At 47.9% G+C, this 10195-nt stretch overlaps 1 protein-coding gene across 2 annotated transcripts; it reads left to right on the top strand.

The window, feature by feature from the left end:
- The first annotated feature begins 289 nt into the window (after positions 1 to 289).
- On the top strand, positions 290 to 9943 carry PHB1 (prohibitin 1). Of its 2 annotated transcripts, none has more exons than XM_003414653.4 (7): positions 290 to 371; positions 1596 to 1720; positions 3248 to 3409; positions 5510 to 5652; positions 5828 to 5944; positions 8158 to 8253; positions 9580 to 9943. In XM_003414653.4, exons 1-7 carry the CDS (start codon positions 322 to 324, stop codon positions 9790 to 9792), a joined length of 906 nt encoding a protein of 301 aa, XP_003414701.2. In that variant the 5' UTR covers positions 290 to 321; the 3' UTR covers positions 9793 to 9943. The 2 variants fall into 2 exon arrangements, with proteins under 2 accessions (XP_003414701.2, XP_010592651.1); XM_010594349.3 differs by having other exon boundaries at positions 366 to 455.
- The last annotated feature ends 252 nt before the right edge of the window (positions 9944 to 10195 follow it).

Raw genomic sequence — 10195 nt, 5'->3', positions numbered from 1 at the left:
GCCGTTTTATCCTGGGGTTCTAGGGGCGGCCTTCTTCGGATAGGCTCTAGCACCAGTTCAGGATAGGCATGTGCCCCAGGAACTACAACCCCCAAAAGGCTTTGCGGCAACCTCTCTGCGGTTACGTCCAAAGAGAAAACGCCTTTCTGCGCGGGGCTTCCGCTGCTTGATCTTTTGGGAATCGTAGTCCACCTCCGAAGAGCCCCGAGGAACCAGGGCAAGGCTGCAAACTACCCTTCCCAGAACTCACAGCGCTCCTCCTCACCAATCAGAGGCACGGATATTGGAAGGGGGCGGGAAAGAGGAGGAGCTGCCGGGCGCATGGGCAGTGTGTGGTTGGGGAATTCATGTGGAGGTCAGAGTGGAAGCAGGTGAGAATGGTGGAACGTGGTACAGGCCTGCTGGGGGTCTCTGCAAATTCCCCTTCCCTTGCATACACTCTTCGGGCGAGCGGGGTGCGTGCGTGGGTCCGCTTCGCAGGGGAAGGGAAAGAGGATGGGTTCGGGACGGGGCAGGGGTTGCATAGAGTGAGGGAGGTGTGTATGGGGGCAGGGTGAGGAATAATCCAAAAACTTTTAGAAATGGAAAAGCTGAAGGGGAAGGACCAGAAGTTCTGGGCTGCGGGAAGAAAGATTTAAATGCACGGAAAGAGCTCAAATTAGGTTCAAGAGTTGAAGTCTAGAAGGGAAGATTTGAGACAGGGGAGCAAACGTTGGGGCGGGGCATCAAAGAACAAAACTAGAGAAAAAAAGTTAAAAGCTGGAGTAGGTTTTTAGTTAGGTCAACTCTGGTCCCGCCCACCCTACCTCAGCTCCACCCTACCAACACGTAAAGAGCGCTCTTTAGCTGTGAAGCTACTTAGAACCTTTATGCCCAAATCGGTTGTTATCTTGGTTCCAGAGTGTCATCCAGCTCTTGCTTCCATAATAACAGTATTCTTAATACATAATGTTGAGAAGCGGTATGATGAGGGGTTAAGCTGTGCCTTCTAGAATTAGACCACCCTGCTCAAATCATGGTTCCACCACTGAATAGCTGTGTGATCTTAGGCTCCTCACCTAATGTGCTCATTTGCTCCACTTTCCTCATCTGTAATCATCTACTTCATTGAATTGTGAGAAATAAATTGCCACAGAACTCTGCCTGGTATAAATATTAGTAGTTATTTTTGTTGGAATCACTGTGTAGCACCTTCTTTGGGTTATTTTTCCAAACTGGAATTGGTTTCACAGAACAAGCCACACGACCTCTCACTCGGGCCTACTTGTCCAGGGAACAGGAGAGTTGTTTAGAATGCAGCGAAAAATTCTCCTTGGTATCAGGCTCGTGCCTTGGTCTTGGTGACTTCATGTTCCCATCATTGAGCCAAGTCCCCTAGACCCCCTTTTCTTTAACTGGTTTCAACTGAAGAAAAAGCACAGGAATTGGTACTGCATTTTTCCAAGCCATGGAGTTATTTATTAAGCCCTCAGTGGGAGAGTTAGAGCTCGCAGAAGTGGGAAAATAAATACCCAGGCTGAGAAGTGAATGCTTTGTCTCACAGAGGGCTTTCTCTGGGGGAGCTCCATTGTTTTATTTTGTTTTTACCTCTGTAGGTCTGAGTGGGCTAAAAGGCAAGATCCAGCAGAAGATATGGCTGCCAAGGTGTTTGAGTCCATCGGCAAGTTTGGCTTGGCCTTAGCCGTTGCAGGAGGTGTGGTGAACTCTGCATTGTATAATGGTGAGGCACTGAAGGATGGTGGGTCAGTGTCTTTTGCCAGAAGATTCCTGTTGACTGGTATAGCCCACATGACTCTTGTGATGGGAACTGGGTTTGTGACAAGAGGGCTCACCTACTGCCATTCCACACCACGTATTTGCATTGTTATCAGAGCCTGGTGTTCTTTTGGCTGTAGGTTCTTCTGAGACGCATGATTCAAAAAGAGCTACCTGGCCCATTTGGCCCATTTGCTGGCTGGATATTTCCTGCTGTTGTTAAAGTTGCGGCACCACCCTGTATGCTTCAACAGAGTGTCAGGATTTCACTGGCTAGCTGAAATGGAGATAACTTGGTATAACCTTAGACCTATTTGGGTGACCTTGCCCTGAACAGGAGCTTTTGCTCTGCTGAAGTTGGGTAGTTCCAGAGAGAGTATCTTTGGGATGCGTTGTCCAGCTTTTAGCAGTGTGGCAGGGGTTTAAGCTGGCTTTTCGTCCACTTTACATTGTGGCCTTAAGCAAGTCACCTCACCTTTCTAGGTCTCAACTTCTTCATTGGTCAAGCAATGGCAATGAACTAGTTTATCTCTAAGACCCTTTCCAACTCCAACATTCTGTAACTTCCACCATGGAAAGCACGCAACAGGTTGACCTGCCTTGTGTGTGGCTGTATGATAAGAGGAGGATCACTTTCAGAGTGGAGATAAATGGAACGAACTATAGAGTCCAGAGGCAGGAACAGAAAGCAGTTGATCAGAAAAACTTACTTGGTTTATATGGCACGTCTTCATACTATGATCTTTTTGGCCATACCTGCACGACAAGACAGTACCACCATCACTGAACTTCTCTCTAAATCAGCAGGATAGCTCTATAACCCATTACAACCCTTAGAGAAACTGAGGTATTAGAAGAAGTAAAAAAAAAGAACCAGACCTGTTGCCATCGAGTCGATTCCAACTCATAGTGACCCTATAGGACAGAGTAGAACTGCCCCATAGAGTTTCCAGGGAGTGCCTCGTGGATTTGAACTGCTGACCTTTTGGTTAGCAGCCGTAGCACTTAACCACTATGCCAACAAGGTTTCCATTAGAAAGGATTGGAACCTTTTAAATTTTAGGATTCCCATGGTGAGAGTATAGCTTCTGGGACACTGGGTTAAATTGGAGCCAGGATTAAGCATAGTAACAGTAAAGACCTCAGTGAGTTTTTGAAAGAAGGTTAGGAAATCATTTCTTGAAATACATTGGTGGTGATTTGGGGAGGGGATGGTTAATCAGAAAATCAGCAACCAGTTCTTTCAAGGAGAAAGGACTCTGAGGAACAGATCCTATTACCAAAGTCCTTGGGGAGACACGTGGGACAGGAAGTGAGTACTTAGTTTTGTAGCTATTTAGAGGCCTTTAGAGACCAGAAGTGCAGGAAGACAGAGCAGGAGAGGGGAGACTTAATAAATGAACAGAAAGCACCAGGGATCTTTCAAAGACATGATCCTCTTTGGCTAAAGGGTGAGGGAGCTTTTCTGACCTGTCATTATCCTTCTTCCTAGTGGATGCAGGGCACAGAGCTGTCATCTTTGACCGGTTCCGTGGAGTCCAGGACATTGTGATAGGGGAAGGGACTCACTTTCTCATCCCTTGGGTACAGAAACCAATTATCTTTGACTGCCGCTCTCGACCACGTAACGTGCCAGTAATCACTGGTAGCAAAGGTGAGTCTTGTCTTACCTGTGGGTCAGCTGAAGTAGGGAGTGTGGGAAGGGCGCTGTGCTGGTTCATCAAGTCCAGAAACATCTGTGGGGCACTGGGATCCAGAAGAAGGGGAGATCAGACTTCACATAATAAGAGTTCCTAGCATGTTTGCCCTGAAGAGTTTAATGTGGATTCATACAAAGAAATGATGTATATACTTAAGGTATACACAGAGATAACTGTACAAATTTAGAGAATACACAATAGGTACATCTTAAGAGCTCTAGGTAGAGACCTGATTTTAAAGGAATCTAAATGCGTGTTTTACCCGGCTTAGTTGACCTTTCCCATCAGTTTTTGTTCCCCAAAGTGACTGCATAAACCAATCTCTAGCTGTTCTGTTTGTCTTTGTAGCTTACTTTACCCTTTGCCTTGCTTTCCAAGGCCCCTGTTGCCAGTGGTGCTGACCTCATGTTGTTATCTCCCTGGCTGAGGCCACATCCCTGAGAGCAGTCTCCTAGTGTCGGGGACACTCCACTGGATTTCCATTCTAAGCCAAAACGAATCGCTCTTCCTGTTCTTTCTCACACTGCACGTAGAGGTGCACGCAGGAAATGGACTCACAGGTCTGGCTCAGCAGTGGCATTTCTACACATGAAGAGGAGAGGGTCACGTGGACGTTGGTTTATTATTTTGATAATACTCAAGGACTTCGGTGCTATTCCTCAGCAGATGTTTGCTTACTGTGGTGTGCCAGGCTTTGTGCTGGGTTGGAGGGTGGGGAGTAGTTCACAGATGACTAGGGAGCTCAGTCTGACTGGGAAGATGGGCATGTGAACAAGCAGTTACAGTAGAGTGTGATGAGTACTGAGGTCAAGGTCATACGGAGTGTAGTGGGAGCACAAAAGAGAAAGCGACTAACTTCCACGGGTGACTGGGACATTTGCGCTGGGTCTTAAAGAATGAGAAGTGTGTCAGGTGAAGGAGCGGGGGAGGGTAAATTGCATTTCCCAATCTGTTCTATAGCTCCGGGCCAGGGAGACGAAGAAGCTGCCTGCTAAGGTCTGACTTACCTACTCCAAAGGGGAAATAAGAGGTGGAGTGGGAGTAATTGAAAAACATACAATTTTAACTTAAAAACTTAGCTGTAGACTTCTCGCCTCTTTTGGGTTTCTTTCTGTACTGTTTTGTAATTGTTCTAAAGGTACATTGTGTGTCCATTTCCAGAACTATTGATCAGACTAGCTGGAGATTAGGGACATGCTTTCCCCGTCTCTCCAGGTGCCTGGCTCAGGACCATATCTCATTGCATGAGCCATATTGTTTATGACCATAAGCAGGCTGTGCCCATACTTTAGCTCTGAGCAGGCCTGAATTGTCAGGTGAAAGGTATAATTGCCTTCCCTGGGTCCTGTGACTTGGCCAAGTAATGAGAAGTGGTCTGTAGATCAGTCTGAGAACCTCTACATCTGTCCGCAATTGACAGAGTGCTGCTATAGCTATCGTGTCCTTCAGTCTCCCCCAGCATTCCCACAGGACCTTGAAGGCAGATGGACCTATCCCTGTTCTCACAGACAAGGAAATGAGCCCACATTGGCTCAGCAAGGCCACATAATTAGTAAATTAGTAATTAGTAAACAGCAGGGTGAGACCACTAGACCTTTGGACCACTAGTGCAGTGCTGTTTCCGCTGCCTCCACACTGACCTCTCTGAGGCATACTCCTGATTTGGGCCACATCCATGAGGCTCTGGAAAGACCTCACCCTAGAATTCTTCGCATTGGCCTGTTTTCTTAAGATGTTCAATGTTCCGAACATCTCATGGCACCTATTAGACGTACAATCATAATTGCATATATCAGAGGGCATTCAGGACATACTGAAAAAGCTGCCGTCACCAGAAACCTTTAAGAAGTTCCTAACTCTGTGACGCTCTGCTGAGTTCTCTACAAAGGAAACCACACATATCTACTCCTTGCCCTCTAGGGTCTTGTAATCAGCAAATTTACTTATAAATACTTAAAAAGACAAATTTGGCGCAGAAGAGGTCATGTAAAAGGCCGCTCGTTTCCCCCGTGTGGTTTTTATTTTTAACTCCAGCGCTTGTTCCCTCCCCTAAGATTTACAGAATGTCAACATCACGCTGCGCATCCTCTTCCGGCCAGTTGCTAGCCAGCTGCCGCGCATCTTCACCAGCATCGGAGAGGACTATGATGAACGTGTGCTGCCGTCCATCACGACAGAGATCCTCAAGTCTGTGGTGGTGAGTGCACAGGGCCCCTCCACCTGCAGCCTAGCCCGCAGCTCCACAGTGTTGCTGAGGGGCAGGAAGAGCTTGGTAGTGGTTGGTTGGGATGTGGCTGTGTAGTTCCCTGGTTCCTTTTCTGCCTTCTCATTATCTTGTCCTGCTTCTCTGCCCACCCCCCCTTTGGTGCCAGGCTCGCTTTGATGCTGGAGAACTAATCACCCAGAGAGAGCTGGTCTCCAGACAGGTGAGCGATGACCTCACGGAGCGAGCGGCCACCTTTGGCCTCATCCTGGATGATGTGTCCTTGGTAAGATCCACAGGGAGGCCGTGGGGAAGGGTGTGCAGCTCTTGTTGAGCTGCCTGGCTCCATTTCTGGACAGGCAGTATTAGGTCCTGCCTCCTGCCTTCCTGGATGTGAGACTTGAAAACATGAGGCGGTTTCCTCGTGTTGGTTTTCAGGTTAGGGTTCCGTTACCCCCGCTCTGCCACACACATTTTTCCCCTCACCTCTGATCCTACCCAAATGGTCCCAAACCACTAGATTTTTCACCTTCTCAACAATGTGAGCGTTCCCCAGCAATGGAGGTCTTGTTAACACTGTTTGACGCAGGAAGAAACTGCCTGGTAGAGACTAGAGAACAGCTCAGTCTTTTTTCCCCTAGCTCAGACCTCCCTGCCTGACCTCTGGGAATTTTCTAACACTTCTGGCCTGAAGCTCTGGGAACCCCCAGTGAAAGGTGATAGAGTGTAAATGAGTGGCTGCTCCCCCAGAGCTGGGTATGGAGGGGCAAGGGACATCTCTGAGGCGTCAGCTATCCTCCTGGGACGTTATAGTCTGTGTATTTATAAGACATTGAATGTCATAACTCAGAAAACCATACAGGCAGGATAGCATTTCAGATCGAGGAGGGTGAGGGGAAAGGGTCGTGTTTCTAGATTCCCTGGGAAAAGTCATCTGGAGTGATTTGTTCGGGCAGGGAGGTAAGTGTTTCCTGTTCAGTTCTCCTGTGCATCGCTAGGAAAAGGCACCATTTCCCCCCAGCATCTGTGCAGCTGTTTAAACAGCCGCACTCCACAGCACACAGCACCTAGTCTAACCCGCAGGGCACTGCTCCACCTCGCGTTAATTGCTTAATGTGGAAGGACTCGTGGGCTCCCTCTACTGGCAAGATTCCAGGCTGCAGCCATTTGGCTCTGAATAAAGCAATTTCTCAGGCTTTTCCCCAGTTACTGTTAACCTGAACACCTTGGCTGGGAGAAAATGCTAAGTAAAACCTAAGAAAAAGCTTGGCATTTTGCTGGACCGTAACCACATACTCCATTCTGGGGAAATGTGGGCTGACCACAAGAAACTGTATCTAAGAAGTGTAAGAAGAAAATGAGATTTCATGGGGAATTTGCTGCCCTCAACTGGCCCTTTTGGAAATAGATTTTACTCTTTAATTACACGTTTCGTTTTTCATTTCTCAGGGTTGCATGTTCTTCCCCAAGCTTTGAGCAAGAGTCCAGAAATGGAGCAGGCAAAGTAGAACAGCTGCAGTTTAAGAGGGAGGGGTGTTAAAAATCCTGGGAGAAAGTGGGCCCAGGATTTAGTCTTCAGGAGAGGTTTGGGCCTGCTTGTGTTTAAGAAAGCAGGGGTTGGGAAGGTGGAGGAGGAAATGAAACAAATAGGAACTTGATAGAAAAGCCAGGACTTTTCTTTCCTTTATTTTTTTTCCTTTTTAATAAAAAGCTATTTGAGTAAGTAAATCACTGTAGACTAGGCATTAGGAGTTCTGAGATTTTATCCCGTTGCTTGCACTATCAGGGACAGTCACTTCAGCCAAGTCTCAGTTATTCATGGTATTAGAGAAAAGAAATTTATGGATAATCGGAATTTTAAACCCTCACCCTGACCAATGGCTTTACCTGCCTCCTCCTCGTTTTTTGAAAGCCTTTACCAGAGCCACTCATGTAGAGAATAGATGAGTTCTACTGTCTCCCTCTTCCTCTTCCTGTTTTGTGGTGGAGGTGCTGTGAGAGAGGAGCGGACTGGTTAATCTATAAGCAGGGAGCATCAGGTTCTGGAATTTCTGAGAACCAGCTGCATCCCCCACTCTCAGGGGCTCCGTTTTCCATCTGGCCTCCTTTGGGGCTTTTTGAATAGGGAATCAAAGGACCTTGGAAGAGCACTAGTCGATGGTGGGGGCCCTAGAGCCTCCAAATCTGCTCCCGAGAGAGGTGGTCTACTGAGTAGCACGTTCTGGTGCCCGTGGGCCCGAGCAGAAGCACTGGGTACCTGAGATTGCCATACTAAGGGTGACAAGATGATGGACAGGAGCAGTTTGGGCAGCCAGGGATTCTGGGGTATGAACTCACTTTGGACAAGGATGTGGAGGTGGAAGGGTGTTCTGGCCCTGTGGATGCCTCCAGCTGCTAGAGCCATCCCTGGCCTCTTCCTTCCACCAGCCACGGGGGCCTCACAGCAGTGCTATCTAAGCAGTTACACCGCCTCTTCTTGTGCTCACTCTCTCCCCGTAGACGCATCTGACCTTCGGGAAGGAGTTCACAGAAGCAGTAGAAGCCAAGCAGGTGGCTCAGCAGGAAGCAGAGAGAGCCAGATTTGTGGTGGAAAAGGTGAGTGTTCCACCAGATGGCAGGAGCCTCTCTTTTCCCTTTCTCCTCTGCTCAGCTTCCCCATTTGCTGGGTGGCCTGGAAATTTATCATCTGTCATCTCTTTGTCCGAGATAATTGGAAAGGGATTTGAAGGTATTGTGCTCCTACAATCAGTTCCAGAGTCTTTGGGGGCTAGTCAGGGATATGTGAAGTTATGTTCTGAAACCACTGAAGAGGCATTTTTTTCCCACTTCCCTAGGATCAAAAACAGTCCCCTACAAATCAAAATGTTTCTCCTGGAATGTTTTCAGCTTCACTGGGAAGTCATTTTTAACCGGGTTACATAGTGAAAGCTGACAGCTAGAAAGGATCAAAGGTTGTGCCAGATGTGCTGTCATCACTAGATTTTTTTCAAGCACTAAATCCATCCAGATGTGTCAGTGTGATGGGGTACAATGTATTTGCATAGCAGCCTGGTCTTCCTGGCCTTGGCAAAAAAAAGGTGTGCTTATTTCTTGCTGTCCCCTCTCTCCACCATCACTTCAATTATTCCTAATCTGAGACCCCTTAGTCCTTAGAACCAGGGAAAAGAGGAGGCTGACATTTAATTTCGGAGCCTGAAAATTCCATGTGGGCAAGAACTTTTTTTTTTTTTTGCTTTGTCTCTACCGCGTCTCCAGAGCCTAGAATAAGTCTAGAGCTGTGCTGATCATACTGGGTACTCAAGAAATATTTGTTTTGAATTGCGTTCATCTCCGAGAGGCTTGATTCTGTACTTTTCTCCCATGCGTCCGAAGAACATGCATAGCAGATAGATGTGATCCTGTCGATAACAGGAGGGAAGGCCTAAGAGACCTCATTCTGGGGGCTGGGTTCCTGGTCAGGAACTGCTCAGAGGAAGCACCTGTGAGAGTCACAAATGCAAACTGCACTTCTTAGCTACCCTGGTTTTGATGAAAGTCGTTCTGACGTGGCACCAAGGAAGGATGAGCCTGAGGGTTGATTCCACCTCTCTTTTCCCATGGCCTTGGATCCTCCAAGCTCAGAGTAAGGTGGCTGAACAAGGTTGCTATTAATGAGAACTTGGAAGTAAGACAGGTATTTATACAGCCAGCAGATATGTATTCCTATAATTATCCAAAGTCGGCATTAAAAGAAAGAGGAGGATTGGGCGGAAAATGTGCTTGTTGACCCCATCAGGAGGAGAGGGAGATGGAGACAGCTAAATTCCCCAGGGCTCTTCAGGAACCAGTGAAAGTGCCCAAGGAGGTCCTTCCTTGGCCATGGTGGCCTGACATCCAGTGCCCTGAGGTTTGATCTTGGTCTCTCCCCACCTCCACTCTTAGGCTGAGCAGCAGAAGAAGGCAGCCATCATCTCTGCCGAGGGCGACTCCAAAGCAGCTGAGCTGATCGCCAACTCGCTGGCTACCGCAGGGGACGGCCTGATTGAGCTGCGCAAGTTGGAAGCCGCAGAGGACATTGCGTATCAGCTCGCTCGTTCTCGGAACATCACCTACCTGCCACACGGGCAGTCAGTGCTCCTCCAGCTGCCCCAGTGAGGCTGCTCTGCCCACGCCTCTTTGGGCAGACTTGGCCACAGTCCTGTTGATTCTTAACACAGCCTTCCTTCTGCCCCCATCCCAGAAATCACTGTGAAATTTCATGATTGGCTTAAATAGTGAAGGAAATAAAATCAATTCAGGTCTCTAATTACCAAATGAAGCTCTTCTTTCCATACCCATTCACTTTTTTATCCACCCCCCCTTATCCCCACTACCAAAAACTGCCAGGTGTCTATGCACTGGCTTTGGGGACTGCAGGCACTTCAGCCTAGGTACTTGGTGATTGGCAGAAGAAAGGCAGGGCAGCATATGTGATTGACTGGGAGCGCAGTTCTTGGTTTCAGTAAACTTGTAGCCTCAAGCTATCCTTTAGAGAAGATTTGAGGAAGATGGCACACAC

The sequence above is a fragment of the Loxodonta africana genome, chromosome 18 (assembly GCF_030014295.1).
Source record: "Loxodonta africana isolate mLoxAfr1 chromosome 18, mLoxAfr1.hap2, whole genome shotgun sequence".
Classification (NCBI taxonomy): domain Eukaryota; kingdom Metazoa; phylum Chordata; class Mammalia; order Proboscidea; family Elephantidae; genus Loxodonta; species Loxodonta africana.
The sequence above is the reverse complement of the archived record's forward strand: the minus strand, read 5'-3'. Positions and strand labels throughout refer to the sequence as shown.